This window comes from Heterocephalus glaber, unplaced genomic scaffold (genome assembly GCF_053883595.1).
Source record: "Heterocephalus glaber isolate CG9 unplaced genomic scaffold, H.glaber_assembly_v1.0 deba00001497, whole genome shotgun sequence".
Lineage (NCBI taxonomy): Eukaryota > Metazoa > Chordata > Mammalia > Rodentia > Bathyergidae > Heterocephalus > Heterocephalus glaber.
The window spans coordinates 12,737,109-12,756,324 of NW_028258320.1; the positions used below are offsets into that span (position 1 = coordinate 12,737,109).

A 19,216-nucleotide genomic window follows, 5' to 3' on the forward strand; every position below is an offset into this window, starting at 1 on the left:
AAATCAACTTCTCTGGGAAGGATCTAATGGATTAGAATGATTCATGTTCCTGGAAAGTTTGTTAGAAGGCTCAAAAGAGCAAGAGGACATGAAAATTCCCTGAAAGTATAACACGTTGAAATATAAAGTCCTGTGATGTCACTTGTGCCAGAACCGCCTCTCCAGACCCTCCCTTACTTACTTCATGTTTGAATCCTTCTCCCCCTGGGCAGTGGTCAATGTCTCAGCAGGACTCAGCCTGGTCCAAAGACATCCTCCTCAGTCAACCTGCAGACTCCACTCTTTACCTTTACTCTTTCTCGTAAACCTCTACCTCTTCTGGAGCACAGGATATCCTTCCTAGACAGTGTGGTGCTGGGGTAGGGCTGAGCCATTCACACAGGACAGTGCTGCCTCTGCTGTGGACCCTGATGCAGATGTCCCAGAGGAAGTTGACACCTCGGGTGAGCCCTGAAGGTGAGCTAGGATGAGACAGACAGAGGAGGAACAGCACAAACAGCATATGATCCTTTCAGTTACATAAGCACCTGGATGCACTGAGAGAGATAGCAAAAAGTAGGAGAGGCTCAGAAATACCCTGCCAATACCAGTTAAAGAAAGATGGGGGGGAATACCACCTTTTTGTCTTCCTTGCACAATTGCACAAATGAAATTCTGGTTCTGGTTTTGTAGCTGAAATACAAAAGAATCAATATTAAGTACAATCAGAGGTAACAAGGAAAGCTATGTTGGTGAAGCAGTAGAAACCACCCCAAAGCCTTGCATTCATAGAATAATTTATGGATTGACTAAAAACTCTTATTTCTATTGGCTCATTGGTTTATAGAATACTCATGTAATACAGGCAAGGCAGGTATGATCACTCTTATTTCATAGAAGGGAAAAGGAAACAGGGATCAGAGCAGCTAGGTGACCAACCTGCAGTTACACAGCTATTCAGTGTTAGTGGAAGATTGGCATCGGACCCTGGGTTGCCAGCCTTAGTGAGCACATTGGTTTCACCATATCCACTTTCCCTCCTGGTTGAGGATGACCACGAACCTGTGATCCCTGGGGTGTCAGCATCTTCCTATCCAAAGGGACAGCCAGCACCTTCTCATGTTAGCTAAAGGAAGGTAGCAAGCATAAAGCAAAAATTCTCAGGCCTGAGGTCAAACTTCAGCTTTTGGGATGAATTCAGCCCACCAGCTATTTTCGTACAGCCTGCAAGCTATATATGGTTTTTATGTTTTTAAGTGAAAGAAAAAAAATCAGAGGAGGAATTCTTTTTCATAACTTGGGAAATTACATGAAATTCACATTTTGTTGCATTCAGGACAGGCTGTGACTGTATCTGTGCTATGGCAGAATTGAGTAGTGGCAGTAGAGATAGTAGAGCCTGAAAAGCCAAAAGTATTTACTAGCTGGCCCTTTGCTAAGAAAGTTTTCTGACTGCTGTCACAGGCATAGATCTGCAAATTATCATAAGACCAATGCATGTAGTTAGAGAGGAGAATTTGCTTGAGAAAACAGAACCTCAACATCCTCAGTCCTCACTCAGATTTTACATATCTTGCTTATGAAAATAAGGTTTTGAGGGATAAATTCTCTAAGGGCCAGTACCTCCCCACTGGGTACTGGTACAGCTCATTTGACAGTTTCATGACTCAATCTGCTTCATGGTGCCTTTAATTTCTCTCTCCCCCACCGTTCTTACATGGCTTCATGGGTGAAACTCATTGCTTCTAGAAATGAAGACGCTCTGGCGTCAGCTGTAAAATCTGTATCTCACTTCCTCTGACAAGTGGATATTTATTGACAGGGTGTGGGATAGAGAAAGAAAGGAGAGAGACTGCCTGTCCGGAAGGCAGTAACCTTGGTGGAGAAGCAATGTCACCAGCCCCACACCATCATTCTCACAGATGTACAGCATATTATTTAAAGGGAAACAAATATCAGCCACTGAATGTCACGGCAAGGACACATCTCCTGCCTCTTAACTAAACTTATCAGAGCTCCAGTTTAATATGGCTCCTTTTTCATCTTCCCCTCAAATTCATCTTCCTGGGCAGATCCTGACACCACCAGCAAACAGTCAAGACGAAGATTTAGTGACGGAAGCTCCAAACAGATCTAGATTTATTGACATGTGAGGCTGGCTTTCTCGGGAGCTGCAGTACACAGGATTAATTTTAACTATGCCTTAATGTTCAGCCCTGCTTTGCAAGTATCCAAATGCCTGCCTGCTGAATAGTTCTGTGAGTGAGGTCAATTTTCAGCAGGAGCAGGGTCTTTGCCAATGGCTTGAGCTTCTCTAGTCCGACTGGCCAGGCTAAGTGATATGCTGGATTTTTAGTATAAGTGCAGAACTTGGGCAACCTTTCTGCCTGAATCCCCTCTCTATTCATGCCCTCAGAGCTGCCCCTGCTTTTCTCTGAGACCAGCAAAGAATTAGGAAACCAGCAAGTAATCTTAGCAGCTACAAAAGCTTTACATCTTGTGTTCAATCTCCTTACAGACCTACAGATACTTCCATTTCTAAGCCAGAGAAAGGCAGCAGTAAGCTAGTGCCCTAATGGGTGAACTTGAGTTATACAGTCCTGGGCTACTGAGATGAGCTTCTCCTAGGTCCTGTAAGGACATATGATTGCCCCACTTGTTGGGCCACAATACTGTGCTGTAGCAAGCAGAGACTGCCAGCTGGGCCAAGGACCCCCTGACTGCAGCAAAGCATAGTCTCCATCTCTAGCTTTTCCCTGCTGGCCCGTCACTCCCCACACTGCCAGTCACCCCAGGACAATAGCTGACACAGGAGGTGCACACCCTAGGCCCATGCAGGCACCATGACCAAGGGCATAAACACTGAATAGTGGAAGAGAAGAAATAAAATCTCTTATCAATCCCTTCCTAACACTAAAGAACAAATTTGCAGAGCTCTGTTAAAAGATTAACTGCTAAATGAAAAAGAGCTACTAGACGTAAATTTAAAAGTCCAAAAACACCCAAGAGGCATAACTATAATTATTGCTGAGGGAAGCTCTTTAAGACTAAAAATACATTTCCATTAACAATCAAAATTAGTTTTCATTGCTTTTTTCTTGAGCTTTCAGTGAATAACCTTTGATGGTAGTACATGATAATGATTCATTAGTAAAAGTGAATTTGTATTTCAGAAGTACGTACTGAAAAAAATTAGCTAAGAAATTATTCCTCCATGTAAGTCAAATAGCAGGAAAAGGGAACATTTTTAGAATGAGTAATGACGTCCCATAAAAGCTAACCCAGACAGCAGATACCCACTTGAATTTCCCTGGCTCACAGAGCTGACAAACAAGCTTTATCCAAACCTCCAGTGACTTAGAGGACCAGGAATATCTTTTTCTTTATATTCTGGCTAAAGAAATATAAGGAAAAAAATCACAACCCCTCAATATTTCCATAGCTTTTAATCACCATTAAGGTACCGTCTGAATGACAGGTAAAGAACAGGTGAGTCATGATTCACTTGTTCATACATTTATTGAGGTATATTTGCATAGTGAAATGCATGGGTTTTAAGTGTACTATTTGATAAGTTTTGACAAAGGTGCACACTCATGAAACCAGCTCAGTCAAGATCTAGAATATTTCTAATTTTTACTATCCCATGGTTACTGTATGCTCTCTCTAGGAGAAACTATTATTCTGATTTCTGTCACCCTAGATTGATGCTACTAGGTCACATACAAAGAATCATATAGTGAGTCCTCTTTTGTGCAGGATTCAATTCACTCAACGTAATATTTTTGAGATTGATTTTTATTTATCTTTTATTCTTAGTCATGTAAATTTTTCAGAGGCCAAATGATTTGGGGAGAAAAAATGACAAACAACAACATTTTCAGGGAGAGGGAAAAAGAAGGGAGTAAAATATCCTAGGCATATTTTCTTAGAAATGTGTTGAGCAATGGAGGAAAAATTGGACATTTTTTTTTTTAAATGTCATAAATCATCCTGAAAGGCTCCGGAAGTTCTGTGATGATCTCTAATTCACTCACCTATCATAGGCAAGTGTGATATAATGGTGAGCTGTACATAATTCATAATTCTAAACCTAATTATGAGTGGCCTAGAAATTTGATTAAAAAGCATTAGCTCTGCTAAAAAGCCGCAAAACAAAAGTGAACATTTAGAAAGGATAAAACTGTTTTTGCTAGATAGACTATTTTTCAAAAATCTGAGGCAAGAGGATAAAAGTAAATTATTATGAAGAATCACTGCCAAACTGTAAAGTATAAAAATGCAAATGCTGACTTGCTGGTACCAGGGCAGAATGCATGGTTTGCATTAAACCATGGAGGTAAAATACACAGCTTTATACCACAGACAAACAATGAGGCAATTACAAGGGCAGAGATTATTTTTCCTAAGGATATGGCTAAATAGTAGCTCCTTAACTGAATAAGTGGAGAAAATCCCTTGGGACCAAGAATCAAGGGGTTTGGGGTTTCTTTAGGCCTCCATCCCTTGGAAAGGGTTAGGATTCGCATCCAAATCATCAGAAAGTCATAGAGCAGAAACGGCCCTGCTCCTCTGTTTATGAAGCACATCCTGCTTCCTTCAGAGCCTTTCACATCTATTATTCATCTCTTCTTTGCAACTATTGTTAGTAGTTCCCTATCATTTATTGTAATGCTTCAGAACATCTAAAGTGACAGTACAAACATTATCTCAGCTGGTTCTGAACAGAACCTTAAAAGTAGGTAGAGACTTTGTCTTGTTAAGAGTCAAGTCTTTTGCCAAAGTCATAAGGCTATTCAGCAGCCGACTTGGGGCCAGAAAATGTCTTTCACTTCTAATCCACTGTCTATGTCACTAATATATCATACTGCAGATAGATAATATCAAACCCAAATCACAGATAAGAAGACTGATGCTAAGTGAAGTTAATCCTTAGAAGCTAGCTAATGGCAGACATGAAATGAAAACATTTAAACAGATAGTATATAGGAAAAGTCTATTTTCAGGATTAACTTTCAGATGTCAATGAATCCTTCTATTTCTTGGCTACAGCATACTCCAGAGCCTTTTAGATGCCCTTGTCCTGCAGATTCCAAATGACCATTAATCATGATGTGTGATCATGAAATGCCTATCAGATTAGTATAACATGGTTCTGAGTGCGACTGGGTGGGTCGTGGAAGTGTGGCCTTGGGATCTATGTCTGGTCTCTCACCCTCTCCCTTCACTCAGTGTTCCCCTGCTCTGCTTCCCAGCTGCCATGAACTAAGCAGCTTTGCTCTGCCATGTTCTTTCAACATGATGTTTCTTCATTGGAGCCAGTAGACCATGGATTGAATCCCCCTAAAATATGCGCTAAATTGAACCTATCCGCCTTTAAGCTGTGGGTGTCAGGTACTGTGTCCAGCAATAGGAAACCAAACTAAACTCAAGGTTCCTCTCTGAAAGTAACTGCACCTTCCCAACATACCTGGCTCACCACATACCCATTGGAGTTCCAGAAAGCGGCAACTAATAAATGATATGTCTGTGCCTAGCACAAAGATTTTTATCAGTTGTTTTAATTTTCACAACAGCCATATGAGGTGAGAGCTAATATCATCCTCATTTTACAGGTGCAGAAGGTGAAGCACAGAGAGGTAAACATCTCGACTACATGGCAACAAGCAACACAGCTGAGATCTGAAACTGGCACTGGGGCTTCAGAGTCCACATTCTTCACCACCTGTCTATCCAGAGAGTGCTAATCTACAAAACACTAGACCATGCCCAAATTCATTACTCCAATGGTTTTGAGGGTAGCAGTGAATGTTCCACTATCTAAAATATAGATACGGCATATATTTTTTTATTCCAGAGAGTGGGCTTATATTTATATGTGCAAACAGATTAAATAAATCATGATTGCAACAGTAAACATGTAAATTCCGATCAATAACTACTTGCCTTCCCCTCCCCCTCCTGCTAACAGCTGCAATAAAGCTTTAACTGTAAAGCGATGCACAACCAGCCATAAAAGTATGTAAAATAAATGAGGATAACATAATGAGGGAATCCAACATTCATCTCATAAATATAACATAACGACCACAACTAAAATGTCAGAGAATCTAATAAATCAATATGGTAGGACAGAGCTATCTTTATGTTCAGAATACATAAAAAATATATTTACATGCAGGGTTAGTTTTTTTTTTTTTTTTAAGCCAGGACCAAACAAAAAGAATTATATGAAACTTAACCCTTTTTTGACTTAGATTCTTTGTCTTGACAATGGTATTGTCACTCCACTGGGTTCCCCTACATCATCTCACAGTATAAAACAGACTCCCCTCCACATCTGCACAGAAGACGATAGATACCATGCTAATATGCAAATACCTCTGGAAAGGAAGCAAACAGGTAAACATCCTTAGGGTACATTGAAAAGGATCAATTTCAGGCCTAGGTTTGGAAGACTTCTGATCATGGTGATTTCTGGAACTTCCAGCTCATTTTATTAATGCCAACAAACCCTGGGAGGTTTAGTTCTTTCCCTGTTAATGCAGTAGCGATTGATGTGGATAAATCCCATAAATACTAATGAGGGCGACGCAAGTAAATCTCCCCTGAATTAACGAGAAGAGAGTCTTCCTTACTGACCAACACATTGCCTAATGGCTTAAAATGATGGATTTATATATTTTTCCAGGTCCCCCTCTGGACACAAGCTGCAGAAGCAAACATCATTACCTGGCCACCTTCTCCCATTGGTGTTTCTGGGCCTAGAAGGCCTGATGGGCAGGGAACTGGCCCAACTGGAAAGGATCAAATTCTTCTTTGCTCTTTCACTACCCGCTCCTTAATGAAATGGACACATCCCCAAAACAATCCCTCATCTCAAGGGTGAAATGAACCAGAGGGATAAATAAGAAGTCTCCTGATATAGTCTGAACCCAAGTGCCAAAACACCAATTTCTCAAATGTGAAAAACCAATTAATCTTCATGCATTAATCTGAGTTCTGTGTGTGTATGCATGTGTGCGTGCACATGTGTGTGTGTGTGCACATCTCAACTCAGTATTTTGACTATCTATTGCTATAGTAACAAGTTTAGTGAATTTAAACAATAACTATCTTATGTGCCTATAATTCTGTGGGCTAACAGAGGCCAGGAAGGGTGGTCCTTCTACAAGTCTTACTTGAAGTCTTTTGTGTGTTTGTTCCTAGATGGTAGCAGGGACTGGAATGTCCAAGACAGCATCAATCCTAATTCAGGGGTCATGTTGGAGATGGAATGGCTAGGGTCTGTGATGTCTTTCTCCACGGCTAGTTATAGCTTCATTACCTGAAAAGTGGATTCTAAGACCAAATATGGAAAGAAGATCAGCTGTACTGTACAAACACAAAGTCTTCTTGTATTTTACACCTGCTCATGTCCCACTGCCCAAGGCCAGAGTTAGTACATAATGGTATATAGAGAGGTATATACACCAGAAGGTATGCTTCACCTAGGACCATCAAAGTTATAATCCTAAAGGGAAAAAGATAGTTGCCAACATAATCACAAGCCTAAGAAGCTATCTTTTTTCTTTCTACAGTCTTCCATTTTTAATATTTAATGACCTAGTGTATTAGCTTCATGTTACCATAACAAATGCCTGGGATAATCAACTTATGAAGAGGAAAGGTTTATTCTGGCTCACAGTTTTGGAGGTTTCAGTATCCCATGACTGGATGGCTCTGCTGCTTTTGAGCCTGTGGAGAATTAAACATATTATTGCAGGGAACGTGTGGCAGAACAAAACCATTCATATCGTGGTCAAGGAGCAAAAGAGAGAAAGGAGGGGTAGGGGTCTCATAATTCCCTCCAAAGAAAAGTCCCCAATGGTCTACAGACCTCCCTCTAAGCTCCTCCTTTTAAACATTCCATCACCTCCCAATAGTGTCTCCCTGGAGACCAAGCTTTTAACATATGAGCCTTTAGGGACCTCATTTAGTTAAGTCCCAAACTATCTTGTGTTCTGACTGTTGCTAGATTTAGGTTTCATATGAAAGAAGAGAAAGCCAGGGAAGAATGAGAAGCATTTCACAGTTCATAAACAAATATACATCGAAGTTTCATTTTTTAAATTAAAAACAACTGAACATAGCCACCAATAACACAAATCAAATTGCAGGCCATCTCATTCTGCACCTTTGTTCTCTTGGCACAAAAACTCCACATAGCACTTATTCTCTCCTTCTGCATGGTTGAAGGACCATCTGATCCCTCTCAAAGGACTAGCCCTAAACCTTTTTTTAAAACTCAAACGAGTAAAGACTTGAGGACCCCCATAAATCTTACTATAAAAAGTCTCCCTTAAAGATGCCATACTTATATTACCCTCTTTCACTGCAGTAACCCTGTGGGCTTGGTTAATATTTTCCATATCCAGGCTACCTATTGGCATTCATCATCCATAAATAATTCGTATGGCATTTCAATTTTATCAAAGCACATCCCATCTGATGCTGGAAACAGCTCTTCAAGACAGGTGAGACAAAGATTTATTATCTTCATTGGACCAAAATAAAAACAAAGCCTGTACCTATTAGTATGTAGTTCTATTTTTGGTCATGCTTTGTAGTTAACAAAATGCTACCTTATACACTACTTGGATAAAAGTCTCTTAAAACCCTTCTGAGAGATAGATGATAACCTCCCTGTAAACACATGAGACCTTTTTAGTAAAACTATTGTTCCAAGCCCCACAGTCAATAGGAGGCAGGCTCAAGTCAGGATCCCAGGGCTACTCAATCCAATTCTTCCTAACATGTAACAGGGAGGGTGGATTGTCTGTGGCCATAGAACCCACAGTCAAATGAGAATTGGAACCTGTATCTTCTGATGGACACCACATCCTCCAATCAGGGTGGCCCCTATGCCTCAATTCAAACCTGTGAGAAGTGTCCTAATGATGGTGATAAAATGGACCACAAAGCAACAGGGGACTTTGAGAGGAGAATAACAAATGTCATCATGACCTCGCTTTCTAAGAACTCAGGAACTTGAGCTCTAGAGAATGCAGTTCAGTTGCTGGTTATATGAAATGCAGCTGCCCCAGGTGACCTCCAGCACCCTCCTTGCGAACTTCATGAAGCAATGCTCAGACAGCTTAGACACTATTTTAATACTTCTGATAACAAATAGAGAAATAGATCATGGAATAGAAGACAGTCCAGTTTTCTGTATACTTAGAAACTTTATATATGATATTTAAAATAGCTTTGCAAAATATCAAAATGATCTAAAACAAATGGTGTTGGATCAGCTGATTATCCATTTATGAAAAAATATACTAATTTTGGTTTCAACATATGTATAAAACCATTCACCAAAGGGGGAAAAAAATCAATGGCTAAATTGATTAAATGGTTAAAATTAGAGCACCAAAGTTTTAGAAGAAACAGGAAAACATAAGAGATGATCGAAATGTATAGTGAATGTTTCAATTTTTAAAAAAAAATTTTATAGTAAAAGACACAGTGCTATTAATCCCTCTCAGAATACTCCCCTTTGCCTTGAACACACTTACCTCCTTGTTCTTGTCACTTTCTGAAGCAGTTCTGGAAGTCTTCCTTCATGAGCATCTCTATGTGTTGTGATAACAATATAACAAATGCTGATGCCAATGGTCATCCAACAGAAAGGTAAATCCACAAAAATATTATGGTGTGTCCTCATTCACATTATTCACTGGTTCTAGCACTGTGCAACTTCTAAATCTTCCTCGAAGTCAAAATGATCATGAAAGGTAAACATTTTGAATCAATTCAGGACATTGAGGCAGCCATGACAGTGTAACTAAAGACATTCATGAAAACCTCTCTAGAACTGCTTCAGAAAGTGGCAACAATGATGGTATAAGTTTGTTCAAAGTGATGGGGAAGTACTTTATAGAGCTTTAATGGTAATGTGTCTTTTACTGTAATAATTTTTTAAAATTTAAACATTTACCATATTTCTTATCACATCCCATGTTTATTGCCAAGGGTCACAAAGGGCTTTGACAAGACACAAGTAGCATAAAGGAAAAGACATATTAAGCATCAAAGTTAAAAAACTGTATGTAACAAAAGGCACCATAAAGATAAAAGACAGACAACAGATTGGAAGAACACATTTGCAATATATACAACACACTAGGGGGAATACACCCTGAATATACAAAGATACAAATAAGTAAAAATCACACAATCCAGTAAGAAAAAAATGGGTAAAGGATGTGCAAGGGCAAATCACAACAAAAAATTTATAGAGATTGACAACAAATAATATGTTTTCTAAATGTGACAGGAAATGAAAATTAAAAATGACAGTGAGATATACCATGTCATACCCAGCAGAGGCCAAAACTTTGGAAAGTGTGCTGATATCAAATGTATGCAGGAAAAAGGGTCAAATGGTTACTTTCCACACATCCTTAGAAGAGGGACTACTGATAAAATCACTAGGGAGGACAAACTTACAGTGTCCACTACTACGTGCATATCTTAGAATTATACAATTCTAATTCTTAGAATACACTCGAGAGAGACTTGTATAATATGTGCGCAAAAGCCCCATACTAAGGACACCCATTACCAATATGACAAGACAAATGCTAATGACTAAAATGCTTGTCAGAAAGCTCAGGACCAAATATACTCTGGCATATCCATAGTATAGAACATTGCACATAAGTGAAAAGATGTAAGTACAGCTACATGTACTGACACACGAAGATATCTAAGAGACACCACAGAGGGAAAGCCCCAAGCCACAGAAGGGAGATGGTACTACAGATTCTTTAGTATGCATATATACATGTCTGTGATGGGAGATTCTATACACTCACAGAAGAAAGCTAAGGAAAGGCAGCAAACTCCAATAAATTGCCTCTGTGGAAAAGACTGGAGAGATGAGACAGCTGAAGACTGAGACTTGGCAATTAATGTTAGTATGAAGAACACTGTGCTTGTGGAATTGAAATGTAATTATCAATAAATAAAAAGACATGGCAGAGCAACCTCCCTCAAAACAGTCCTCCAAAGAAGGGCTCAAGCCTGATGTGGTGGTGCATGCTGGTGATCCCAGAACTCTAGGAAGCTGAGGCAGGAGGACTATAAATTTGAGCCCAGCATGGTCCAATTAATAATTCAGCTAGAACCTGTCTCAAAATAAAAAATGAAGGGCTGGGGCTTTAGCTCAGTGGTGCCACTGCCTGCCTCAAAACCACAGGTCCTGAGTTCAATCCCCAGTACCAAAAAAAAAAAAAAAATGAAAAGGGGCTAGAAATAGATCTCAGTGCAAAGGCCCTGGGTTCAATCCCAAATACCACACACGCACACACACACACACACACACACAAAAGGGTTTACAGTCTTTTTGGCTATTCACAAAACAAAAACCAATAACAAGCAAGCAGGTCAAAGCAAAAATGGGAGTTATAAAGGAGGAGGGGAGGAGAAGCAATACAAGGAGAGCAAGGACCATGGCATCCGTTGGCTGAGTTCTAATCCTGAGCTGCTGCTCTATAGGGTAGTGAGACTGTAGGTAGATGGGCACAAGCAGTGAGGACATGGCCCCCAAATGCAATTACTCCACTCATATTAAGTTCCGTGTGAAGTATCAGCTAAATAAATGCAACACAGAGTCTTACCTAATTCTAAGTTTGGGCGAAGAACCTTCTGCATTGCCAGATTGTACCACCATCATTAGTGGGAAGGGGAGTGGGACAGAGGAGGGAAAGGCAATGATTCTGCTCGTACCAGAAGAAGCAGGTGTGGGCATGCACCATCGTGTCACTTGGCCCGCCCTGAGCTGCATATGGCCTCTTACCAAGGCGATACAGATTCCCGGTTGGTGCCTGCCTCTGTTGGATGAGGGGACAAAGGGGCCAGGGCACTGTCAGAAGGCAGGTTACAGAGGTCTCCAGGCTCTGTGTTTTCCAGAAAGCAAAGCATCACACAGATCCCGAGTCAGAGCAGACATCCATGCACGGCCACCCACCCTCAGTCCCTTCTTCTCCACACTTGGAGTCACCTGAGCTGGAAACCCTGAAAAAAGAAATTCTCTTTTCTCTTTCTAATTAAAAATGTAAACAGCAGTACTCATCTCCATAAAAGTATACAAGTTGCTTAAAAATGCCAATCCCTGTTGGGCCAGTAGAACAGAACTGTGGGCCTTCCCCCAGCGTTAGAGAAGAGAGCAGGAGGACTGAGGAGCATTCTTTTAAGGACCTGTGAATCTGATGGTGTGGACTGGCATCACCTCATGTGGTCATTTTACCCCCAGACTACCGCTGGGTCATTTGATGTTTCAGTTCTGTATAAACAAGAAAAAAGCCATGCCCAGCACTCTATAGTTCACGATGCTCCTTGACAGTTATGACCTCATTTAAGTTTCACTACAATATTTCTGTCCCCATTTCACAGATGAAGAGCTAAAGGCTTTCACACCAATAGATTACCTTCTCCATCACATTACATTTGAGTAGCAGAGCTATCAATTGTACCTCTGGCCAGCTTCCTGCTCCTTTTGCTAGAAAGGCTAAACCAAGCCTGTGTTTGATCAAATTCAGCTTCTCTCTCCCCTGTGGACATCTTTTTGCATCTCTTTTTATGGGGTATTCCACCAGCCTTGGGGGAGAGGATCTTTCCTCATAGAGGACATCCTTCTTTCCTCACCAGAGGGCATCAAGGTGCCCCCCCCCTTTGTTACACTGCGCTGATGCTGTCTGAACTGTTTGTATCAACTTGAAGCTGGCTTCAGAATCACTCAAAGCATCTGCTCCCCCACCCCACCCCACTAGGGTTGTTGGCATATTCTAGAGAACAAATGTTGATTCCTTACCTACCTATATAACCCAGCAAACTGGTAGGTCCTTTACATATTATTTTATTTCATCTTCAGCACAAATCTGCACAGGATGTAAAATAATTTCCAATATATGGATAAAGAAACATAGGCCCAGAGAAATTAACTTACTCAAGGTCACATGCTAGGGAACAAGTGTAAAGTCTGTTTCCAACGGCTTGATTATTTCAATATACCACCATCTCCATGGAACTGGAACAATGAACACAAAAACTCAGTTCCAGTATCATATATAGACTGATCATCCAAATGTGGACACTTCTAAGAGTCAAAGGGGTAGGGGTGAGGTCACTATTAATTATACCAGTGAATGGGCCGTGGAGTTGCTGCAAAATTACAGATTTGGCTGGTTTCAAGGACACAACCCAGAACATCTTTACACTAAGGATTCAGTATCTTAGGGAATAATTGCTCCTTTCTATTTCATGACATAATGTTCAATTATACATCATTAAGTTTAGTTTTCAGAATGGGCTATACAGTTTTAAGCCATAACTAACCTGAACACCGGAGCACACTCACATGTGAGAATTTTCACCATTCACTCAACAGATTGTCCTGCTCACCACACACACGTGCACGCGCATGCGCACACACATGCACACACTTTCTTTAGTGGAAAACTCAACAGGCCAGGGCACTTCAACTATCACAATACAAAGAAGTAAAGACTGTGCTTCCTACAACATAGGAGATAATTTCCATTTTCCAAGGCCAGGATTCACATTTTCTATACTGGCCACCAAGGGAATCTAGCAGGCCTGCAACAGATGGTAAGAAGGTTAGAAAAGGAGAAAAATAAGAATGCTTTTTCCTTAAAAATTCTGTCCCCTCCCCACCCCTCTCCAGAGCCAGTGCTAAAGCTAATTTAGGACAGTCACCTCAACCTAACCTTAGAAGTAGGTTCCATGAACTATTCCTATCCATGTCTGTCTTTGTCCCCATAAACCTGCTCATTCATCTCCCTATAGAAGCCAACAAAAGGCCCCCATACAGCAGAGAATTCCCTTGACAATTCTGTCCAAATTTGCTAATAATCCAGGGTCAAATCTCAAAGCGGAACCAAATTTTAGAGACCCTTTCCAGGTGAGAATAATTTTTTAAATTGGCTGTCTCAATTTCCAAATATCAAATATGACAGGTAGCTGTCCTAAATGAAACTAATTTACAACATTTGCTATTATGCAATTAACCTCTTTTGTGAAAAAAGTTGTTTTTTTAAATGTCTGTTGCAAAATAGGCTCCTAAATGAATATAATTTTCCACCTACCTTTTGGCAAAAATTATGTATCATTTCACATCTAATATATGTAGATTACAAAAACTCTTAAAATGAACCTGAAACATCAAACTTATCAATCTCTGGTTTTTCTCTAGTTTTTAAAAATCTTGGATTTTCATTGCAATCAAAGAATTTGGCTTCTCAGCCCTGGCCCGACGTTGAGAGACAAGATGATGACATAGTCAGGGTTCCACCACCAACCCCTTGAGTTCTTCACAGAAAACCACTGCCACACACCTGGCCCTGCCTGATGGGATCTGAGGCCTGAGATAAGGAATGAGGGGTTATCTCCTCAAGGCCCTTCTTAGAGTCACATTCACGGACCTCAACCAAAGGGACTCTTCTTCATTTCCCGAAGCCGTGCTACAAAGGTGGATTACTTAAGAAACAATTAGGTGCGTACACAAAGCAATTTGCAGGCAGCCGCACTCTTCAGCTTTCTAAGTGAAGGGCCTTTCAAGGCTGATTTATAACACTGTCGTCTTCAGAAGGCAAAATAATTAATAGGAGCATGGACTTCTAATTTCAGTGACTTCCAGAGAAAGTGGATTTCATTTGATTTATGACGGCCAGTGACTTTGCATTTTATCAGTTCATTCACTCATTATTTATGCTGATGGCCAATTTCAATGGGTCGCTATCATCTAACTCACTACTAATCAAAGAGAATTAGGGTTCACTGCATTATTTAGAAGTCGCTAATTTATCTTCAGAACAAGTAGTGAAAAGAGTTTGGGGCCTTCCACAAGAAGAAAAAAACTGAACAGCTGGCTGAAGCCAGAAAATTTGGTCAGCATTATAAATGAGTTTTATCAGGGGTATTGCAAGTTGATAAGTTTCAAGTTGGAGGGAAAGAAGAAAGGAAAAAAAGAAAAAGAGAAGCCAGGAGGAGAGGAAAAAATACTAATAAGTGCTGAGCTACCTTTGTGGTCTGAGCCTATAACCCTGAAATCTGAGCATCCTCACAATCACAGTGTTGAAATATCCCAACACCCTTCTCTCAACTGAATAAACAAGTATGTTTGTGCTGAAATAACCAGAGTTCCTTTGCTTCTCATTTTTAAGTCATTTTAATATGTTCTAGATAGACACAAGATAATGGATCACATTTAAACATGAGAAAATTAAATCCCATCAGCAAGTAATAATACCCAATCATATTCAATCATGTTGAACAACAACCACTACTATCAAAATGATCCTCTTCCAGGCAAAGTTTAAATAAAAAAAGAAACAATAAAAACACACTGTCATTTAACTTCTAGAAAGACCAAACTTTAGAATACTTTTGTGTCATTTCCCATAAGATAGCATGTTCTCTTGTGCCTCCAAACTTTCGCAGGCTCTGGCTCCTCCAGCCAAGATGCTCCTATCTGAGCTCTGACCAAGCGAATTCCTCTCATCTTTCAAATTTCAGCTTAAGAGTCTATCTAGACACCCTTCCTCTGCTCCCTAAGGTCCAAAACTTCCCATTTTTCATCCTAATTGTCTATATTCCCCAATAGGTGACAAGGAACAGGGGGATCTTAGCCACTGGGGGCAGAAACTGGGGGATCTTAGCTGCAAAGCCCAGAACCTTGTGCATCAGATGAATCCATGTTGTAAATCTGCTGTTTGACTGGATGTTTTTTATACCACTCAGCAGTCATTCTCCTGGTCCAAAGTCTACCTCCTGGGAAAATGGATGGTGTTACATGGGTAACAGTAAAACACTAGATGCTCACCCACCCAGGAATTCTTGGCAGCTTAGAAACTAAAAGGGGGCAGGGTGGCAAATAATACCAACATTTGAACATTATGTTGGAATGGGAATGTCCAGCTCTTGAAGTTAATAGGAGATTTTTCTGCTTGCTGGAGATGCTCCAACATATTCCCAAAGGGAATATAGAACTCCTAAAATAAAAGGTTCCAACATTTGTAATTTTCATAATGACCTAAAAATCACAAACACCATGTGAAAATGGCTACTGACTAATAACATAAATGTAATCTGTAGATGAGTTTTTCATCTTTTTATTCCTAAAGACTTCTTTTCAGCCTACCCTCGGCTCTCTTTCTAGTTTATGTCTGGCCTGATGCCCGACTGTCAAGGTGATCATATAATAAATATGACTTTATTAAACCAGATAGAGTAGCACTGCTGAGTTAGGATTATAGGAGTTTCTATAATACGAAAACACCATGTTTATCATATTCATGATCTAAAATAAAGTCTGAGTCTCCAGCATTTATTTCCATCCCATTTTACAATTTATATGTGACCACAAGTAACGCAACTCTCAAGAAACACAAACCAGTTTTCCTTCACACTTCACACTGTCATGAATCCCTTTCACCTTTGCCCATAGACGCAGCAAACAGCGGGCGCCTGTAACTAATCCCGAAATGGGAAGCTGTCCAAAATCAACACCGTCAGTTTCCAGTGTTGCTTTCCTGCAGTAAAAGGGTTTTTGCAACACAATGGCTTAGGACTTTATGAAGGCCTGAAGAAGTGTATCTGCGAGTCAAACAGGGTAAACAGGAACTGCTTCAGATATTCACTAGAGAGGGAACTGAACGCAGGGACTTGGATATCCAGTCAAGACACATAGCAAGGGAGAGGCAAGAGCAAGACACCACTGCCACTCTCAGGCTGCAGAGACAGCAGAGGAGGGTCACCAACTACAGCAAAGCCCTGGCAAGCCATCTGTGATAGGGGCTGAAGCCACAGCAGAGATTCAACCCATGCCAGAGAACCTACCAGAGATAGAGCGGGATGAAGACAAACCTCCAGTCTTGTCCCTTCCTCTTACCTTCCGCTGTCCTGCCAGGGCCTCTCTTGGTCAAACCCAGTAGGAAGCCAGATAACAAGGGAGCTTGGGAAATGCTCCCAGAGGGAATAACCCCAGAGATAGAGAGAGAAGCAGAGCAAGGGCAAGAAGGGATTGGAGAGAACAATGAGCTACCTTCCCCTCCCAAGCAGAAGGTGTGTGAGCCACATGTTACTCTAGCAGAAGGGAATTGTGGGCCACTGTTCCACAATGCTTTTACTCTTCCTTCCCAGGGAATAAGGACAACATGAGCAGACATGATAACTGCAGAGGTACTGTGAGGTGACAACTGCAGTGGGTAATACTGCAATGTTTTTGGCTCATCCTAAAGATTCAGGAGCAAAATTTTCCTTTAGAGTTGGACAGTAAATAGGCAGTTGACCAGCATGGAGAAGCTGATCTTGGTGGTGCATGCCTATAATCCCAACACTCTGAGACGCTGAGGCAGGAGGATTGCAAATTTGAGGCCAACCTGAGCAAGTCAGTGACTTAGTGTGACCTGTTTCAAAGTACAAAATAAAAAAGGCTGGGGATACAGCTCACTGCAAAGGCCCTGGGTTCAATCCTCAGTACCACAAAAACAAAAGCCACAAAAAAGCAGGACACCAGCATCAGGCCTGGATGCCCAACACAGGACCGCACCAACAGGCCCAGCACAGGATGGAGGTGTCTACAGGTCTGTGGAAGAAACACTGGGCTTAGGTAGAAAGCTACTAATTCAGCCAGTAAAGTAGTGGGTCTCCACTCTACCACCCCATAGAAAACCTGCACTCTGACTTAGCTGTGTATCATGGAGGAAACACAAATGAAGAAAGCTGACCACATGGGATGGGTGCACTGAGCCCCAAGGCCCATTCCTCCAGGAAGCCTTTCCTGCCCACACCTGCCCACAATCATTTCTATCACAAAGAAGCTAAGATGAAATTTCATGACTAGATTCCAAGATCCACAGGGGTTAACATCTACCTTGCAGGGACCAATTTCTATACTGGTTTGTTGTTGTTTTTATTATGGTTTTTAAAAATGACATTAAACTGTCTTAATCCTGTAAGAATCCTGTAAACTTAATTACAGTTTTTTAGTATATAAATTCACATTGCTATGCTAGAGATTGCTAGAAACGTTTCATCTTGCAGAACTGAAACTCTATGTCCATTTCACACGAACAACCCCACCCCTTTCTAATTTCCCCCCAGCTCTTAAAAAATTCTATTTTACCTTGTGTTTCTGTGAGTTTGATTATTTTAATTGCTTCATCTGAGTGAAGTCATGCAGTACTGATCCTTCCATGACAAACTTATATCATTTAGCATAATGCTGTTAAGGTTGATCCAGGTAGCATGTGAGGAGATTTCATTCTTTAAGGCTGCATATCATTTCATTATATGTGAGAATCACATTTTCTTTATTATTCATTGGCTGGTGGATATGTAGGTTGCTTCCACCTGCTGAACATTGTAAGTAATATTCTAATGAATATAAGTGTACAAATATCTCTTCAAGATCTTGCTTTGAATTCTTCTGGAAGTATACCTAGAAATTGGATTGCTGGATCAAATGGTAGTTCTACTCATGATTTTTTAAGGAACATCTATCCATACTATTTTCCACAGCAGCTGTACTATTTTGAATTCTCCCTAGCAGTGCACAAAGATTCCACTTCCTCCACATCTTCACCAACACGTTATTTACTGTTCTTTTAATAGTGGCCATCCTAATGAGTGTGAGGCAGTGTCTCATGGCTCTGGTTTTCATTTGCCTTATGATTACACCTGTTGAACATATTTTCATATGCCCATTGGCTATCTGTCTATCTTATTTGGAGAATTGTCTATTGAAGTCCTTTGCCTATTTTCTAAAACTGAATCTTTTTTTGTGAGCTTGTAAGAAGTCCTTATATATTCTGGATTTAACTGGAAAAAATCCAGTAATAACTGGAAAAAAATTGCATATATACATATATATGGTGTGTGTGTGATTTGCAAATATTTTCTCCCATGCCATAAGTTGTATTTCATTCTTTTGTTTCTTGTTTCCTTTGATGGACATAAGAGTCTAAGTTTGATGCAGATCCATTGGTCTATTTTGCTTTTAGTGTATGTGCTTCTGGTGCCTTAGCCAAAAAATCACTGCCAAATCCACTGCACTACAGCTTTGCTCCTATGTTTTCTTAGAGGAGTTGTAAGTCTTAACCAGGTCTTTAATCCATTTTGAATTAATTGTTGTATATGATGTAAGACAAGAGTCCAGTTCTTTTTTTGAGTG

General features: G+C 40.5%; 1 protein-coding gene across 44 annotated transcripts in view; it reads right to left on the bottom strand.

The window, feature by feature from the left end:
• Lrmda (leucine rich melanocyte differentiation associated) overlaps positions 1 to 19,216 on the bottom strand; it is a 1,370,443-nt gene that overhangs the window by 942,287 nt on the left and 408,940 nt on the right. Inside the window, exon 2 of one of the 44 annotated variants that reach the window (XM_087185387.1) lies at positions 7,161 to 7,716. The exons of the other annotated variants lie outside the window; for them this stretch is intronic. Within the exon in view, the coding sequence (XP_087041513.1) occupies positions 7,161 to 7,243 (83 nt within the window). The 5' untranslated portion in view covers positions 7,244 to 7,716. The remainder of the gene's footprint in view (positions 1 to 7,160; positions 7,717 to 19,216) is intronic. 44 annotated transcript variants of the gene reach the window in all.